Source organism: Bos grunniens, chromosome 15 (assembly GCF_055505025.1).
Source record: "Bos grunniens cultivar Pamir isolate PY7600 chromosome 15, Bosgru_T2T1.0, whole genome shotgun sequence".
Lineage (NCBI taxonomy): Eukaryota > Metazoa > Chordata > Mammalia > Artiodactyla > Bovidae > Bos > Bos grunniens.
Window position 1 is genome coordinate 5,839,749 of NC_141179.1, and position 19,752 is coordinate 5,859,500.

Here is a 19,752-nt window from a genome sequence, read left to right on the forward strand (position 1 = left end):
ATATATACCTGTTCATACACTTGTACCATAGATCCTGCTAAGAGATAAATTTTTGAAGAAGAACCCCAAACAGAATGATTCTTCAGATTTTTATGAAGAACTGGTTCCAAATATGCTCCATAAATTGTTTGTAATTGCTCTCTTTCTGGGTAACTAAAAAAAAAATCATACAAGAAGTTGAAATAAATATTCTAAATTATTATTTTAATGTTAAGGTATAGAACTGATTTCCAGACTGTGTGGTTTTCAAACTGTGAGGCCTAGACACCTCCAAGGTTTACTCAAGGGCTTAAGCCAAACTCATGGTCCTTATTCTTACTTCAACTCAATCAGATCCCTAATTATCTGTTGTCAAATACTAAGGATTCTAATACAGGATTCTAATGAAATTACTTAAAAACATAATTGTTTAAAAAACCACTGATTGTTGGAAAGGGCCAGAGGAAACGTTTGCTTAAGAAAAAGCATTTTCAATTAAGTATAGTCTATACAAAGAACAGTAATCCACTTTAGAACTACGCAAGTAGAAAACATCAAATAAAATCAACCTTTCCTCCCAAACCAAAATCTATTTCAATACAGCTTAATTGGTGGCTGTAACATTCTAAAAGAAGAATGTTAATGGATGGGAGCAGTTTAGCACGACAGCATAAAAAAGATTTGGAGGACTTCACTGGTGGTCCAGTGGTTAAGACTCCATACTTTGACTGCAGAGGGGCTCAGGTTCAATCCCTGGGCAGGAAATAAGATTCCACATGTCATGTGCTGTGGTCAAAAAAAAAACAAACCTAAAACAGTACTGTGGTTACTAGAATTTATATGGATAATTGTTATGGCATGTAGTTATACTTCAGTAAAGTTATTTAAAAAAAAAAAAAAAAGGTTTGTAAAACGAAATATAACCAAGGATACAATGTCATAAAATTGCAGTTCATGTAACAATCATGGACCAGGGAGATGGATGGGTATAACAGGATTAATATCTGTTGTTGTTGTTGTTTAGTTACTAAATCAGGATTAATATTATAGGACACTAAATGATCTAACTCTACCTTGTTCAGATATAAATTCTCTTTTTAGTTATCTCATAAAATTCGATTGTATGTTTGCTTTATATAACCCATAAAACAGTTAAGCCTAAAACTCACCATTCAGAGTCCTGACACTGACATTTAGAGACAATGCAAAGTTCTGTTTATTGCTATCACATAAGAAGCACTGGTTAAAGCCTTCATCACCCTAACCTACTTCTTACAGTTTAGGAAGGGTAGGAAAAAAATAATGTCAGAGCTTAAGTTGGACTATTTTTATATTCTACATTTGGAAGTAATATCATTAAGACTTTCACAAAATGCAATATATAAGATGTCTCTCCACATCAAAAACAAAATTTTAATACAATGATACATACTCTATAGCACAAAGACGAACAATAGAAGTAAATCTGGTAGTAAGCTGATGTCTTCCCAGTCTTCCTCCAGCTGACATAGAAGCCACAATTTGAATATTTTCTAAACCAACCCATTCTAAATTTTCATCATAAAATCCTTGATATGTCAGTACCTATTTAAAAATAAATATGTTTAAATGTTTCATGCTTAAGATTTTATAATCATAAAATATTTTGCATAAAACAATTTTCTGAATGAAATCATCCTCTAACTTAAAAATTTGACTGAAATATACTTTAATTTCTTATTTCATTAAAAATAATACTGTTCAGGATTCTGTGTTCAATGTCAAAAACAAATTTATGGTTGCTGGCGAGGTGGTAAGATAAACTGGAGGTTGGAATTGACATACACACTGTATACACACAAAATAGCTAACAAGTAAGCATCTACTGCCTAGCACAGGAAAGTCTTCTCAATACTCTTTAATGGCTTGTATGGGCAAAGGATATAAAAAAGAGTAAATATGTTCCACATAACAGACGCACTAACGCATAGCAAAACACAGCATGTCAATCAACTATGAGCCAATAAAAATTTTTTTAATTTAAAAAAGACTCTGTTCAGTTTATGTTAGCTGAACTATGCTCATTTTTAAAATGCTTTTCAAAATAAATATTAAAGTCCAGATCATACTATTAATATAAATCTACTTGCAATTATCCAAAAAAAAGTGAAAAATATGGAAAAATATAAGGAAAACAGTTTGGGTTTTTTCTATACTTTTTTTTTTTTTACATTTTTTTTTTTACATTTTTTTATTATTATTTTTTACTTTACAATATTGTATTGGTTTTGCCATACATCAACATGCATCCACCATGGGTGTACACGTCATGCACACGTCTATACATGTTTTAATATATTCAGCAGTTACACAGAAAAGCAAAATGTGAACCTGATTATCAAGCTCTAATTTAGAATTTAGCATTCCCAATGTGATATAAATCACATAAAAAAAAACCTTCCACAATGACTGAGGCATGCCTGAGGAAATATATTAATATAACTGTTTTTGGAAGAGTGCATACATAGAAGAATGAAGCCAAAACTTGTGCAACTCTAACACCATCCTCAGCTTCTGTTTTCAGGAATGAAGGGCAGGTAAACAGTGTGGGGTAACGGCTGTTTTCATTCTTTTGAAACAGCGTCTCTATGTAATACTAATTTCTAGATGTAGGTAGCCCTGGGGTAGGAATAAGGTGCTTCAGGAGTTTAATTTCCATTTAATTTCCACAATGGTCCTAAGGAGGGAAGCAGATTTTCTATCTATAAGAAAAGTTAGTGAAATTAAATTGTCTCCAATTATATCAAAACACTTCAAGTGACAATACCCACCTGCTGCAGGAAAGCTATCAAAGTACTGGTGCCCCATTTGTCCAGCCTGGGTAGGTTGATGTCTTTTAAGTACAGAACGAGTCTCTCACAGTCTTTCGGTCTATACACTCGGCCAGTGTTAGTACTGATGACCATGCAAGTCTGGCTCAGTTTCTGCAGGAGATGCTGGGAAGTCGTCTGTGTGCTACAGTGAACTGTGGCGATGTAAGTTGACCGGAGTTGGGAAAATGCATACCTGAGCAGCATCCTATGAAAGACAAAACACTCGACCTCATAAATGCAACCAGAGAGATACTTTTCATATTTAAAATACAATTTCTGTTACTCAGTACATATGTACTTCTGGCTGTGCTGAGTCTTCTCTGCTGCACGTCCTTTTCTCTAGCTGCAGCAAGCAGAGACTACTCTAGCTGTGGTTTGCAGGCTTCTCTTCGTGGGGGCTTCTCGAGGCTGAGCACAGACTCTGGGACGCACAGACTCAGCAGCTGTGGCGCAGGGGCTCAGTAGGTGCGGATCCCAGGCCCCAGAGCACAGGTTCAGTAGTTGTGGCACACAGGCTTAGCTGCGCTGCAGCATGTGGAATCTTCCTGGACCAGGGATTGAACCTATGTCTTCAGCACTGGCAGATGGACTCTTTACCACTAAGCCACCAGGGAAGCCCCCAAGATTTCTAATTCTAAATATTTCCATTTCTAAATTATTTACAATGTTGTTTAAGGAAAAAGTAGTAACAATAGATATGATTTCTTCAACTATCCATAGCTACTAAACTCGATTTCTAAGTTTTAGAGTGGAAAAAAAAATAAATTCATATTTTAAGGCATTCTTGAGACCCAGCCAAAAAAAAAAAAAAAATCAAGGTTCACAAAAAATAAGTTTAGTTTGAAAAAAGTATACATAAAAACCATTTATGTATACATAAAAAGTATACAAAAAAATTGTGATAGATTTTCATATACTCTAGAGTATGTGAAATTTTAATTCTTTAAAGTAAACGCTCCAAAAAGAATCATCTTACTTCTAAAAAAAAATGCTCAGTTAAGTTCAGTTGAGTTCAATCACTCAGTCGTGTCTGACTCTTTGTGACCCCATGGACTGCAGCAAGCCAGGCCTCCCTGTCCATCACCAACTCCCAGAGTTTACTCATATCCATCCAGTCAGTGATTCCATCCAAAAAAATGTTCACATGCACTAATCATTTTGTTGTGATTCTATGCACAGATTTTTTTTAAGGGTATCTTCTCAGATTTCTCTGATTCCATCAGGAAATACATAACTTGGCAGGAAAAAAAGGACGTATTTTTCCCTATAGTAATATTATTTTTACAAATAGTGACAATAAAGAGTCCTTCATGAAAACGTACCTGCCATTTTAACCAAAAACATGTAACAAAATCTGTTAAATCATTTTAGAACAGGAGAGATGCATAAATCCCTCACAGGCATCTTGAGTACTATTGTTCTCCTCTTACCCTTTGCCACATCCTTCTGGTCCAACAAGAATAAATGGCTGCTTAGTATCAGGACTTAACCAAGGTCTGAAATAGTCTAGACCTCGCTGCATGTCAGGAGTCTGAATAACTGGAAGAGTGTGGCTACTGCTGAAATCATCAGCAGTCAAGTTCTCTGGCTTCTTCAGCACATAAGATGCTAATCGTCCTCCACTTGAGTCATAGTACGTGTCCAGTGGTTTGTGAGGGTCTGGAGGAGATTGTCGTGCCCAGTTAAAAACCTTAAGAAGAAAAAGTTATGAAAGATTTTCATATACTTCAAACAGAATATGTGAAATTTTAATTCTTTAAAGTAAATGCTTCAAAGAGAATCATGTTACTTCTTTAAAAAGTTCACATACACGGCTGCTGCTGCTGCTAAGTCACTTCAGTCATGTCCAACTCTGTGCGACCCCATACCTTGCAGCCCACCAGGCTCCTCCATCCCTGGGATTCTCCAGGCAAGAACACTGAAGTGGTCTGCCATTTCCTTCTCCATCACATGCATTAAACTTACTAAACATCCTTAATAATTATAGTAACATTTTATCTCACATATTATTCTCTAAATGATCATTCAAGCAAAGAAATAAAATTCATCTAGGGCTGCCATCTATGGGGTCACACAGAGTCAGACACGACTGAAGTGACTTAGCAGCAGTCCACACATATACTGTACAAACATATTCAACTTCCCATTGAGTTCTTATGAAAACTAAACTACAAATAACACAGTGTAGGGCTTCGAGACCCGTCATTTCCAGTGTAACTGTCCACGGCACTGTCACCACTACTGCTCCCAACCTGTTCCTCTTTCCAAAACTGTCATCTATACAGAGGCACAGCAGGGAGTTAACCCTAATGCAACTCAACACCTTTACTGACTTTTATTCTGCACAATAAGACATTGAGTGGTAACAGTAAGAAGCATCTGGCAACAGAGGCAACAGATGGGCTACGGAAAGAAAAACACAACAGAGAAAATAATAAAGGGTGGTATCAATGAAACAAAATGACAAAAATGCAGAAACTTAATGTTGGAACCAACCCCAATGAATATGTGCTCAATTATTTCAGTGGAGGTCAATAGGAAGAAATTCCTTAATATGTAGAATTTGGCTTTATAAACAATGTAGCTGAAATGACTTTTGCACTAAATAAAGATAATGATTGTTCCATCTAAGCATTTATAACTGGAAAACTCTTCTGGTTAAAAAAAATGATTAAAATTTTGTTACTTTAAGATTAAAATGAATAAAATAACTATATTTATTCATATAGCTAAGAAGGTACAAAAATATCTAACAAAAAACATAGTCCAGACTTTAGCCTATTAAAAAATCTTTCATAGTTTTATTTTTTAATCAAAGGATAACTGCTTTACAGACTTTTGTTTTCTGTCAAACCTCAACATGAAGCATCCATAGGTATACATATATCCCCTCCCTTTGGAACCTCCCTCCCCATCCCACCCCTCTAGGTTGATACAGAGCCCATGTTTGAGTTTCCTGAGCCATACAGCAAATTCCCATTGGCTATCTACTTTATATATGATAATGTAAGTTTCTATGTTATTCTGTCCATACATCTCATCCTCTCCTCCCCTCTCCCCATGTCCATAAGTCTATTCTCTATGTCTGTTTCTCCATTACTGCTCTGAAAATAAATTCTTCAGTGCCATCTGTCAGTACCATTCTTCAGTACCATCTTCAGGATATATGCATTAGTATATGATATTTCAGAGAAGGCAATGGCACCCCGCTCCAGTACTCTTGCCTGGAAAATCCCATGGACAGAGGAGCCTGGTAGGCTGCAGTCCATGGGGTCGCTAAGAGTCCAACACGACTGAGCGACTTCCCTTTCACTTTTCACTTTCATGCCTTGGAGAAGGAAATGGCAATCCACTCCAGTGTTCTTGCCTGGAGAATCCGAGGGACAAAGGAGCCTAGTGGGCTGCCGTCTATGGGGTCGCACAGAGTCGGACACGACTGAAGCGACTTAGCAGCAGCAACATAGGATATTTATCTTTCTTTTTCTGACTTACCTCACTGTGTATAATAGGCCCTAGGTTCATCCAAATCATTAGAACTGACACAAATGGGTTCCCTTTTATGATTAATATTCCATTGTGTATATGTACTACGACTTCTTTATCCAATCATCTGTCAATGAACATCTAGGTTGCTTCCATGTTCTAGCTATTGTAAACAGTGCTGCAATGAACAACGGGATACATGTGTCTTTTTCAATTTTGGCTTCCTTAGAGTATTTGCCTAGGAGTGGGACTGCTGGGTCATATGGTGCTTTCATTCCTAGTTTTTTAAGGAATCTCCATACCGCCGTAGTGGCTGTATCAATTTACATCCCCACCAACAGAGCAAGAGGATTCCCTTTCCTCCATACCCTATCCAGCATTTATTGTTTGCAGATTTTTTGATGACGGCCATTCTGACCGGTGTGAGGTGATATCTCATGGCAGTTTTGACTTGCATTTCTCTAATAATGAGGGAGGTTGAGCATCCTTTCATATGTTTGATAGCCATTGGTATGTCTTCTTGGGAGAAATGTCTGTTTAGGTCTTTTTCCCACTTTTTCAATGGGTTGTTGCTCTGGTATTGAGTTGTATGTATATTTTGGAAATTAATCCTTTGTCAGTTGTTTCATTTGCTATCATTTTCTCCCATTCTGAGGGTTGTCTTTTCACCTTGCTTATAGTTTCCTTTGCTGTGCAAAAGCTTTTAAGTTTAATCAGGTCACACTTGTTTACTTTGGTTTTTATTTCCATTACTCTAGGAGATGAGTCATAGCAGATCTTGTGTTGATTTATGTCAAGTGTTCTGCCTATGATTTCCTCTAACAGTTTTATAGTCTGTGGTCTCACATTTACATCTTTAATCCCTTTTGAGTTTATCTTTGTGTATAGTATTAAGTGTTCTAACTTCATTCTTTTGCATGTAGCTGTCCAGTTTTCCCAGCACCACTTATTGAAGAGGCTGTCTTTGCTCCATTGTATATTCTCGCCTTCTTTGTCAAAACTAAGGTACCCATAGGTGCATGGGTTTATTTCTGGGCTTTCTATCTTGTTCCATTGGTCTGTATTTCTGTTTTGTGCCATTACCGTACTATCTTGATGACTGTAGCTTTGTAGTATAACATGAAGTCACAACAGTTGATTTCTCCAGCTCCATTCCTCTTTCTCAAGACTGCTTGAGCTATTCAGGGTCTTCTGTGTTTCCACATGAAATGTGAAATTTTTGTTCTAGTTCTGTGAAAAATGCCATAGGTAATTTTCATAGGGATCACACTGAAACTGTAGATTGCATTTGGTAGTATAGTCATTTTCACAATATTGATTCTTCCAACACAGGAACATTCAATATCTCGCCATCTGATTACGTCATCCTTGATTTCTTTCATCAGTGTCTTGTAATTTTCTGTATATATTCTTTTGTCTCCTTGGTTCAGTTAATTCCTAGATATTCTATTCTTTTTGTTGCAATGGTGACTGGGATTGATTCCTTAATTTCCCTTTCTGATTATTCATTGTTAGTATATAGGAATGCAAGTGATTTCTGTGTATAGATTTTGTATCATGTGACTCTGCTAAATTCACTGATTAGATCTAGCATTTTCTGATAATATATTTAGGGCTATCAACTTCCCTGGTGGCTCAGATGATAAAGCGTCTGTCTACAATGCAGGAGACCCAGGTTTGATCCCTGGGTTGGGAAGATCTGCTGGAGAAGGAAATGGCAATCCACTCCAGGACTATTGCCTGGAAAATCCCATGGACAGAAGAGCCTAGTAGGATATAGTCCATGGGGTCGCAAAGAGTCGGACACGACTGAGCAACTTCACTATATCCCTATATCCCTCTATGTATAGTATCATGTCATCTGCAAACAGTGACAGCTTTACTTCTTTTCTGATCTGGATTCATTTTATTTTTCTTCTCTGATTGCTGTAGCTAGGACTTCCAAAAATATGTTGAGTAACAGTGGTGACAATGGACAACCTTGTCTTGTTCCTGATCTTAGGGGAAATGCTTTCAGTTTTTCACCATTGAGAATAATGTTTGCAGTGGCCTTATAATATATGGTCTTTACTATGTTGAGGTAGGTTCATTCTATGCCCATTTTTGGAAGAGTTTTAATCATAAATGCGTGCTGATTTGTGTCAAAGGCTTTTTCTGTATCTATTGAGATTAAGAACAAGCTGGAATCAATATTGCCTGGAAAAGTATCATTAACCTCAGATATGCAGATGACACGACCCTTATGGCAGAAACCAAAGAAGAACTAAAGAGCCTCTTAATGAAAGTGAAAGAGTGAAAAAGTTGGCTTAAAACTCAACATTCAGAAAATTAAGATCACAGCATTTGGTCCCATCATTTCATGGCAAATAGATGGGGAAACAATGGAAACAGCGACAGACTTTATTTTCTTGAGCTCCAAAATCACTGCAGATGGTGACTGTAGCCGGGAAATTAAAAGACGCTTACCCCTTGGAAGAAAAGTTATGACCAATCAAGACAGCATATTATAAAGCAGAGATATTACTCTGCCCTCAGAGGTCCATCTAGTCAAAGCTATGGTTTTTCCAGTAGTCACTATGGACATGAGAGCTGGACTATAAAGACAGCTGAGTGCTGAAAAACTGATGCTTTTGAACATCAATGGTGGTGTTGGAAAAGACTCTTGATAGTCACTTGGACAACAAGGAGATCCAGCCAGTCCATCCAAAAGGAAATCAGTCCTAAATATTCATTGGAAGGGCTGATGCTGAAGCTGAAACTCCATTACTCTGGCCACCTGATGCGAAGAACTGACTCATTAGAAAAGACCCTGATGCTAGGAAAGATGGAAGGCAGGAGGAGGAGGGGAGGACAGATTATGAGATGGTTGGATGGTATCACTGACCCAACGGACATGAATTTGAGTAAACTCCGGAAGTTGGTGATGGACAAGGAAGCCCAGCATGCTGCATGCAGTCCATGGGTCGCAAACAGTCGGACACGACTGAGGAACTGAACTAAACTGAACTGAGATTATCATATGGTTTTATCATTCAATTTGTTAATATGGTATTATCACATGGATTGATTTGTATATATTGAAGAATCCTCACATCCCTGAAATAAACTCAACTTGATCATGGTGTATGAGCTTTTTAATATGTTGTTGAATTCTGTTTCCAAAAATTTTGTTGAGGGTTTTTGCATCTATGTTCATCAGTGATATTGGCCTGTAGTTTTCTCTTTGCCTGGTTTGGGTATCAGGGTGATGGTGGCCTCACAGAATGAGTTCGGAAGTGTTCTTTCCTCTGCAATTTTTTGAAAGAATTTTTTAAGGATAGGCATTAGCTCTTCTCTAAATATTTTAAGGAATTCACCTGTGAAGCCATTTGGTCCTCGACTTTTGTTTTTTGAGAGACATTTGATCACAACTTCAATTTCAGTGCTTGTAATTGGGTTGTTCATAGTTACCATTTCTTCCTGGTTCAGTCTGGAAAGATTGAATTTTTCTAAGAATCTAACCATTTCTTCCAGGTTATCCATTTTATTGCCATATAGTTTTTCATAATAGTCTCTTATATTCCTTTGTATTTCTGCATTGTCTATTGTAACCTCTCCTTTTTCATTTCTAATTATGTTGATTTAATTCTTTTTTTCTGGAAGAGTCTAGCTAAAGGTTTGTCAATTTTGTTTATCCTCTCAAAGAACCAGCTTTTAGTTTTATTAATCTTTACTATTGTTTCTTTCATTTCTTTTTTCACTCTGATTTTTATGATTTCTTTCCTTCTGCTAATTTTGGCCGTTTTTTGTCCTTTTTTCCAGTGGTTTTAGGCATAAGGTTAGACTGACTATTCAATGTTTCTCTTGTTTCTTGAGTTAGGATTGTATTGCTATAACCTTCCCTCTTAGAACTGCTTTTGCTGTAACCTTGAAAGAAAAGCTATGGCCAGCCTAAACAGCATATTAAAAAGCAGAAACATTACTTTGCTAACAAAGGTCCATCTAGTCAAAGCTATGATCTTTCCAGTAGTCATGAATGAATCTGAGAGTTGGACTATAAAAAAAGCTGAGCACCGAAGAATTGATGCTTTTGAACTGTGGATCTTGAGAGTCCCTTGGACTGCAAGGTCAAACCAGTACATCCTAAACGAAATCAGTTCTGAATATGCATTGGAAGGACTGATGCTGAAGCTGAAGCTCCAATACTTTGGCCACCTGATGCAAAGAACTGACTCCTTGGAAAAGACCCTGATGCTGGGAAAGATTAAAGGCGGGAGGAGAAGGGAACAACAGAGGATGAGATGTTTAGATGTGATCACTGATTCGATGGACATGAGTTTGAGCAGGCTACAGGAGTTCGTGATGGACAGGGAAGCCTAGCGTGCTGCAGTCCACGGGCTCACAATGAGACGGACACAACTGAGTGACAGAACTGAATTGATAGGTTTTGAGTTGTCCTGTTTTCAATTTATTGATTTCCCTTTTAATTTCTTCAGTAATCTGCTTATTATTTAGAAACACATTGTTTAATCTCCATGTCTTTGTGTTTCTTACAGTTTTTTTTCTTGTAATTGGTATCTAGTCTCATAGCATTGTGGTAGGAGAAGATGCCTGATATGATTTCAATTTTCTTAAATTTATTGAGGTTTGACTTGTGACCCATGATGTGGTCTATCTGGGAGAATGTTCCATGGGCACTTGAGAAGAAAGTGCATTCTTCTACATTTGGATGGAATGTCCTAAAGATAACAATGAGATCCATCTCATCTAATGTATAATTTAATACTTAATGTTTCCTTATTAATTTTCTGTTTTGATGATCTGTCGATTGGTATGAGTGGAGTGTTAATGTCTCCTACTATTATTGTGTTACTGTCAATTTCTCCTTTTATGTCTGTTAGTGTTTGTCCTATGTACTGAGGTGCTCCTATGTTGGGTGCATAGATACTTACATTGTTGTATCTTCCTCTTGAATTGATCCCTTGATCATTTTGTGGTCCTTCATTATCTCTTGAAATATTCTTTAAGTTCTACTTTGTCTGATCTGAGGACTGCTACTCCAGCTTTCTTTTGCTTCCCATTTGCATGGAATAACTTTTTCCATCCCCTCACTTTCAGTCTATATGTGTCTTTACGTCTGAAGTGGGTTTCTTGTAGACAGTATATATATGGGTCTTGTTTTTGTATCTATTCAGCCAGTGTTTTTAGGTTGGAGCATTTAATCCATTTACATTTAAAGTAATTACTGATATGTATGTTCCTACTGCCATTTTCTTGTTTGGTTTTTGCTTTTGTAGATCTTTTTCTTCTATTTCCTGACTATATAAGTCCCTTTAATACTTGTTGTAAAGCTGATTTAGTAGTATTGAATTCTCTTAACTTTTCCTTGTCTGAAAAGCTTTCAATTTCTCCATCAATTTTGAATGAGATCCTTGCCAGGTGCAGTAATCTTGGTTGTAGATTTTTTCCCTTTCAGTACTTTAAATATACCCTGCCATTCCCTTCTGGCCTGCAGAGTTTCTCCTGAATGATTAGCTGTTAAATGTATGGAGTTTCCCTTGTATGTTACTTGTTGCTTTTCCCTTGCTGCTTTTAATAGTCTTTGTGTTTAGTCTTTGTTAATTTAATTAGTTTGTGTCTCGGTATGTTTCTCCTTGGGGACATACAGTTTATACTGTAGGGGACTCTTTGCATCTCTTGGACTTGATTGACTATTTCCTTTTCCATGTTGGGAAAACTTCCAACTATAATCTCTTTGAAAATTTTCTCATACCCTTTATTTTTCTCTTCTTCTCCTGGGACCCCTATAATTCAAATATTGGTGCATTTGATATTGTCCCAGACATCTCTGAGACCATCCTCAGTTCTTTTCGTTCTTTTTATTCTGCTCTTCAGAAGTTACTTCCACCATTTTACCTACCAGCTCACTGATTTGTTCCTGTGCTTCAGATATTCTGCTATTGATTCCTTCTAGAGTATTTTTAATTTCAGTAATTTTGTTGTTTATCTCTGTATGTTTACTCTTTAATCCTTCTAGGCCTTTGTTAATTGATTCTTGCATTTTCTCCATTCTGTTTTCAAGGTTTTTGATCATCTTTACCATCATTATTCTGAATTCTTTTTCAGGTAGTTTGCCTATTTCCTCTTCATTTACTTGAACATCTGTGCTTCCAGTTTGTTCCTTCAGTTGTGCAGTATTTTTCTGCCTTTTCAGGTTTTTTTAAATTGGAGGCTAATTAATTTACAATATTGTAGTGGTTTTTGCCATACATTAACATGAATCAGCCATGGGTGTGTATGTGTTCCCCATCCTGAACCCCCCTCCCACCTCCCTCCCCATCCCATCCCTCTGGGTCATTCATCCCAGTGCACCAGCCCTGAGCACCCTGTCTCACGCATCAAACTTGGACTGGTGATCTGTTTCACATATGATAATACACATGTTTCAATGCTATTCTCTAAGATCATCCCACCCTCGCCTTCTCCCACAGAGTTCAAAAGACTGTTCTATACATCTGTGTCTCATTTGCTTTCTCTCATATAGGGTTATTGCTACCATCTTTCTAAATTCCATATATATGCATTAGTATACTGTATTGGTGTTTTTCTTTCTGACTTACTTCACTCTGTATAATAGGCTCCAGTTTCATCCACCTCATTAGAACTGATTCAAATGTATTCTTTTTTTTAAACTTATTGTGTTTGAGGTCTCCTTTTCCCAGGCTTCAAAGTTCAATTCTTTCTTCCTTTTGGTTTCTGCCCTCCTTAGGTTGGTCTGGTGGTTTGTGTATGCTTCGTTATACAGTGAGATTTGTGCTGAGTTTGTTTTTTCCCCTCTGATGGGCAGGGCTGAGTGTGGTGGTAATCTTGTCTGCTGAGGACTGGGCTTGTATTTTTGTCTTGTTTTTGTTTGCACAGGGTGTTACTGGTGGTTGGTCTTATATTCAAGTCATTTCCTTTGTGGGAATTTTTAATATTTGATACTCCCTAGGGTTAGGAGTTCTCTGGTAGTCTAGGTCTTGGAGTCAGTGCTCCCACTCTAAAGGCTCAGAGCTTGGTCTCTGGCTGGCTGTCTTCTTCCCGCTGATCCTCACTCACTTCCTCAGGGTTTGAGGTGTGTGTGTGGCTGGCTACAGGAAGGTCTGACAGGCTTGGGCTCTTTGGCTCTTCTGGATTTCTCCTGGCAGCCAGACTTGGATTCCTCAGCTCTGGACTGGTGGTTTATGATCAAGGACACAATCCAGGAAGAGATGGCCAAGTGGAAAAGACGTACAGGGCAGGGTGTATGAAGTTCCACTTCTGTCCAGGATACCAACCTCCCTCCACTGCCACATACTCAAGGGAGCTGCTCACCAAACACCACCCCCAATTATTGTCTAAAATGTTAATAACACCATAAAATACCATAAACCAGTTCAAAGAAGAAAATAAATATATATGTACCTATGTACTTATACAGATGGTCCCCAACTTACAATGGCTTTACTTATGATTTTCCATGTTTACAACAGGGAAAAAGTGATATGCATTCAGTAAAAACCATATTTTGAATTTTGATCTTTTCCTAGACTAGTGACATGTGGTATGATACCATCCTGTGATGCTGGGCAGCAGCAGTTGAGTGGAAGCAAACTGCAGCTCTTAGGCAGCCACACAATCACCAGGGTAAACAACCGATATACTTAAAACCACACTGTCTTTCACTTTCTGCATAGTAGTTGAGAAATTACACACTATTCAACACTTTATTATAAAGTGAACTTTGTGTTAGATGATTTTGCCCAACAGTAGGCTAACATTCTGAGCACTTTGAGACAGACTGTATGAAGTCATGATATTTGATAGGTTAGAGGAGGTAAATGCATTTTCAACTTGGGATATTTTCAACTTATGATGAGTTTATCTGGCTGTAATCCCATCATAATTCAAAGAAAATCTGTATATAAATGTATTCATGCATGCTCAGTGGTGGTTGTGTCTGACTGTTTGCGACCCCATGCACTGTGGCCCGCCAGGCTCCTCTGTGGGATTTTTCAGGAAGAAATACTGGAGTGGGTTGCCCTTTCCTCCTCCAAGGGATCTTCCTCATTCAGGGATGGAACCCTCATCTCCCACATCTCCTGCACTGGCAGGCAGATTCTCTATCACTGAAGCACCTGAGAAGTCCATACAAAACAGAGTGTGAGCCTTCTCAATCTATAACTTTATTCACATTTGACAGGCCAAAGTGCGCATGTGGAAGCAGCAGATTTCAAAATACGCAGTCAAGAGAGCTAGAGACCCCTTTGAGGTTTCTCAGAAGTGATAGTGGCAGTGAGAGAGAAAGACTTAGGAGCTTCCTACTCTACCTGGATCATGTCAGTTTGCTCTGTTTTATTAAATATTGTGCTTTTAAGTATAATTTCTTTTGAGAAAGAATCCCACCACTTAATCTTATTAAACAGTGGTTTAAGAGAATCAAATAATATAATAATACATAGTATTTTTGCTTCATAATTTTTAATTCTCTTTCTCAAAAAAAAAAAAAAGAGTCCTTCGTATGAACTCAAATTGGTCCACTTTTTTTTAACTTTTTATTTTATATTGGGATATAGCCAATTAACAATGCTGTGATGGTTTCAGGTGAACAGTGAAATGATTCAGCCATATATATAGATATATCCATCCTCCCTCAAACTCCACTCCCATCAAGGCTGAAAATTAGTCTACTTTTAAGACAGGTACTGCAGCCAACATTGCTGTTTATTACTTGTTTCCAAGTGCACTTTACATTGATCATCTCATTTAGTCACATTTAACATCCCTCTGAAGAACCATTTCACTATAATACTGTCTTTCAGTCACTAAGTCATATCTGACTCTTCTGAGACTCCATGGACTGTAGCCCACTAGGCTCCTCTGTCCACAGGATTTCCCCAGCAAGAATACTGGAGTGGGTTTCCATTTCCTTCACCTGAGGTTCTTCCCAATCCAGGCATCCAACTAGCTTCTCCTGCATTGGCAGGCAGTTTCTTTACCACTGAGTCACCAGGGAGGCCAAATATAAATGTATTGTTATTGTATTAAATGCATAACTTCAAAATGCTATACCCAGGTCTTCCCGGGTGGCACTAGTAGTAAAGAACCCACCTGCCAATGCAGGTAGAGGTAAGAGACGCAGGTTCGACCCCTGGGTTGGAAAGATCCCCTGGAAGAGGTCATGGTAACCCACTCCAGTATTCTTGGCTGGAGAATCCCATGGACAGAGGAGCCTGGCAGACCACCTCCATTGGGTGGCACAGAGTCAGACACGATTGAAGCGACTATTAGAACCCATGCATGCACACACCCAGGATCAATGATAATTAAAAAAAAATGTTGACTAAACATAGGCTTTAAATGTGTACTACCTCTTTGGTGAATTCCAGACGTGACTTCAAGTTCAGATTTCCACCAAGACCCCTTATGAGATTAATAATAAATTGATCATGATCTCTGCATCCATGTAGATGTGACAATCCATTCATCACAGTTCCAACCAAACTTGTTTCTACCACATAGTCATTCTGTTGATTAAATCCATATTACAGACAAAGGGAAAATATTAACAAGTAAATTAGCACCATACACAGATTGTTTACTCATCTTTCCAAGGATCATATTTAAATTTATCTCACTACTCAAGTTGTAGAAAGTTTAGATTTCAACTTATACATAAACATTGAATATAAAAATAATAAAAATACAATTGTGTATTTCTAGCCGTGAGTCCTCAAATAGATACATAGTTTACTTCCTAAACCTGAAAAAAAAAAATTTTTTTAAGGTAAATCAATGAACATCAGTCTAAATATAACAGTTCCTCATTTCCTCTTGATAATTAAAAAAGAAGCTAGACACCTCAACTAGAGAGTAGCCCCTACTCAACACAACTAGAAAAGGCCCATACACAGCAACACACAGCACAGCCAAAAATAAAAATAAATTAACTAATTTTTTTAAAAAGAAGTTAGAGGCAAAGGCTAGATTAATGGTTCTGGACCAAAAAACATTGGTAAAGGCAGGCTTAAAAACAATTTGGAGCTTTTCCTCTATACAGAATTTTAAAATGAAACTTTTGGACTCAGGTGGTATAGATTATTAAGATCCGTGGGCCTCTGGGGCCCTATGTAGTTAACAGGGAAAACCAGTTATAGTTAGAATCTGTATGTAGTGCTAGGTAGCTTTTTTTTTAAGAGAGAATTAAACAGAGAATTAAACTGAATTGGGGAAGGCGATGGCACCCCACTCCAGTGCTCTTGCCTGGAAAATCCCATGGATGGAGGAGCCTGGTGGGCTGCAGTCCATGGGGTCGCCAAGAGTCGGACACGACTAAGCGACTTCCCTTTCACTTTTCACTTTCATGCATTGGAGAAGGAAATGGCAACCCACTCCAGTGTTCTTGCCTGGAGTATCCCAGGGATGGGGAAGCCTGGTGGGCTGCCATCTATGGGGTCACACCGAGTCAGACACAACTGAAGTGACTTAGCAGCAGCAACAGCATCTTGTTTTAATGGAAGTCAACTCTAAGAGACATACTATGCTATGTTAAGTCGCTTCTGTCATGTCCAACTCTTTGCAACCCCATGGACTATAACCTTCCAGGCTCCTCTGTCAATGGGATTTTCCAGGCAAGAATACTGGAGTGGGTTGCCATTTCCTTCCCCAGAAGTCTAATAGAGGAAATGGTTAATTTACTGTGGTAGAAGTTACAGAGCAGAAAAAGAGAGTGTTTTGAGAAAGGACAACTCAGGTTGGGGACTCAAGGTGTCCTTAAGGAAGATGACAATTGCTAACATTTGAAGAGTGAGACCTATCTGGCATACTTAGAACTCAGCATATGCAATGGTAAGCAATGGGCACACTTAAGAAATTAAAAGAAGCATATTCCTGAACAAGCAAAGGCAGAGTGATTCAAGACAGACAGGTAGGCAAGGGCCAGAGTATGTGGAAATGCATAGGCCATGATAAGGAGTGCAAATTGTATCTTCAGTGCCTTTAAACTTTAAGAGAATAAAATGACTAAATTTACATTTTAAAAAATCTCTCTGCCTGAATAATAAATAATTTTCAAAGAACAGAAATAGGAGGGGAAAAGGGGGAAAAACAGAAGGAGATGGAGAGAAATCCAGCAGCTTAGGCCATACTGAGTTCTAAGCTTTAAAGGCAAGATAAAGGAAAAGGAAACCGACATATTTTCCTCTAGATTGTCTAATCTGCTAAATATAAGAAAGTAAAGCTCTACTTATAAATAAAATCAACACTTGACTAGAGCATTCATTATGGTGTATCTCTCAGAATCTGAACATGGTAAACAAAGCACAGAATAAAGAAAGAAGGAACACTCAACACATACAATCTCAAACAAGAACAAGGACCTGAGAATAGAATCAGTTTATTTTCTAACTAAATCTTTGGTATCCACTCTACAGCTTAAAAATATTATTCTGTCATCATGTCTGTAGTCACAAATCCCAAATAGGGGAGAGTCAAAGAGTCAATATATTCTATGCAGTGCTACATCTCTCATTCTAACACCTAACAGCATGCAAGCTGAGGACTTCAAGGCATCTGCACTGGAAAGCATGGTTAGGTTTGTATGTTTTATACTCACAAAATAACAACACATCTACTGAAAAGGTGTTACAAACATAGGTATCAGTTATTTAAGCTCATATGTTCATTTTTCTAAGTTTTTTTTTTTTTTTTTTTGATGTGGACCATTTTTAAAGTCTTTATTGAATTTGTTAAAATATTGCTTGTTTCATGTTTTTTGTTTTTTTGGCCATGAGGCATGTGGGATCTTACTTGGCTTTCCAAGCAGGAATCAAAAGTACACCCCTTGCACTAGAAGATGAAGTCCCAACCACTGGACTGTCAGGGAAGTCGCAAGCTCGTATACTCTTATTCACCATGCTGTTATTACCAAACTTCGCTTCTGGGTATACAATAAGGAGTACAACAGGCTTAATCTTTGCCCTCAAGGTGCTTGCAGTTTCATGAAAGCAATTATAGTTGAAAGACATAGTACACTGCTGCAGAAGCACAAGGAGGCCGACAGCTCAGTCAGACTGAGGGCTGGGGGGCGTGGCTCTTCCCTCAAGTCTCCAGGGAAACCTATCTCATTTGTGTCATTTCGCCCAAATCCCTAGTCCTCCACCATTCATCTTTACAAAGTCAGAAAAGAAAAAACTTTAGAAAACTAAAGTGAAATTGCCATTTCTCTATATGATTTGCCCAACTCTGAAGTATTGACCTCTAAATTAAGTTCACAATCACCTTTAAAAAAAACTCATTGCTATTTGTTTTCTCTATTTTTATGTTTATTTTTTTATACAAGCAATGACATGAGAGAAATCAAAATCTGAAAAGATCCTGTAAGTACATGAATATGGTCTTCTTTGCATACTAAACTTCTATTCATGCTTCAAATTCAAAATTGTATGTCATTTCCTTTAAAACTCTCCTGGAAGGCAGCAATTCTCTCTTCATCCTGTTATATTGTGATTATCTTTTTCCATGTCAGTTTCCTCTGTGACACAAACCCTTCTCAGTGAAAGGGACTGTCCTATTAACGTTCACCTGGCAAAGTTTCATCAAGGGCATCTATCTGATAAGCAATTAATTTTTGCTAGATAAACAAATGTTTCAATAATATAAATAATTCATCATGTTTCTCTACTTTAATACTGTCATTATATTTAGCATGACATATAGGCAGGTATTTGTTGACATAGTAAAATGGGGCAGAAAGACAAATCATTTTGCTAGTAAAACGTCAAATGGCATTCCAGTTTTCAAGATTTTTAGGTAAGTGTTGCAAGGTATCATGGATGGAAGAATTAAAGTATTTTAAGACTTAACACAATAAAAGTTATACCATGAAATACAGTGGGAGAGCAGTGAAGACACCTAACCCTTCACTAAACCCCCACATTCTGTCAGAACACTACTAAAAGGTGGTTAAATGTAAGCAACAGTCAGTTATCATACTTTTTGCCTAAATAATTATGAATATTATAATTGTCTTACCTGTTTTAGAACCCATTGTAATGCCTTTTCAAAATAATCCCCAATCCAGTTTTCAAGATTATTCCTATATGTAGGAGGCTGATTCCTCAACCAAGATTTTATCAGAGAATTAAGATCTGTCTCTTCATCACTGAAACATATTAACAAACATTAAAAATTGTTTAGGAGTAAATCATAAATTTACTTTCAAAATAAATTTCTGCTCCAATAAACATTATTCTACATATGCACCTATCTGCTAGTATACAAGAGTTCATTTTAGTTACTTCTGTATACGTATGTGCGTATACACTACTTCTACTTACATAACACAAATAAGTGTGTGTACATATATAATGTCATTTTCTATAAAACAAACCAAATAAACCTCACCTCTATCGTTGTAAGTATAAATTAAAGAAGAATTACA

General features: G+C 37.4%; 1 protein-coding gene across 5 annotated transcripts in view; it reads right to left on the minus strand.

The window, feature by feature from the left end:
- DYNC2H1 (dynein cytoplasmic 2 heavy chain 1) overlaps window positions 1-19,752 on the minus strand; it is a 393,081-nt gene that overhangs the window by 288,719 nt on the left and 84,610 nt on the right. For 4 of the 5 annotated variants that reach the window (XM_086338264.1, XM_086338263.1, XM_086338267.1 and 1 more), the window contains 6 exons: window positions 19,344-19,473; window positions 15,683-15,838; window positions 4,262-4,521; window positions 2,790-3,036; window positions 1,412-1,563; window positions 9-153 (listed from right to left, as the gene is read on the minus strand). In XM_086338264.1, coding sequence (XP_086194390.1) covers window positions 9-153; window positions 1,412-1,563; window positions 2,790-3,036; window positions 4,262-4,521; window positions 15,683-15,838; window positions 19,344-19,473 — 1,090 coding nt within the window. Of the gene's footprint in view, window positions 1-8; window positions 154-1,411; window positions 1,564-2,789; window positions 3,037-4,261; window positions 4,522-14,024; window positions 14,450-15,682; window positions 15,839-19,343; window positions 19,474-19,752 lie in introns of those variants that run through there. The other variant, XM_086338268.1, reaches the window with a different exon arrangement.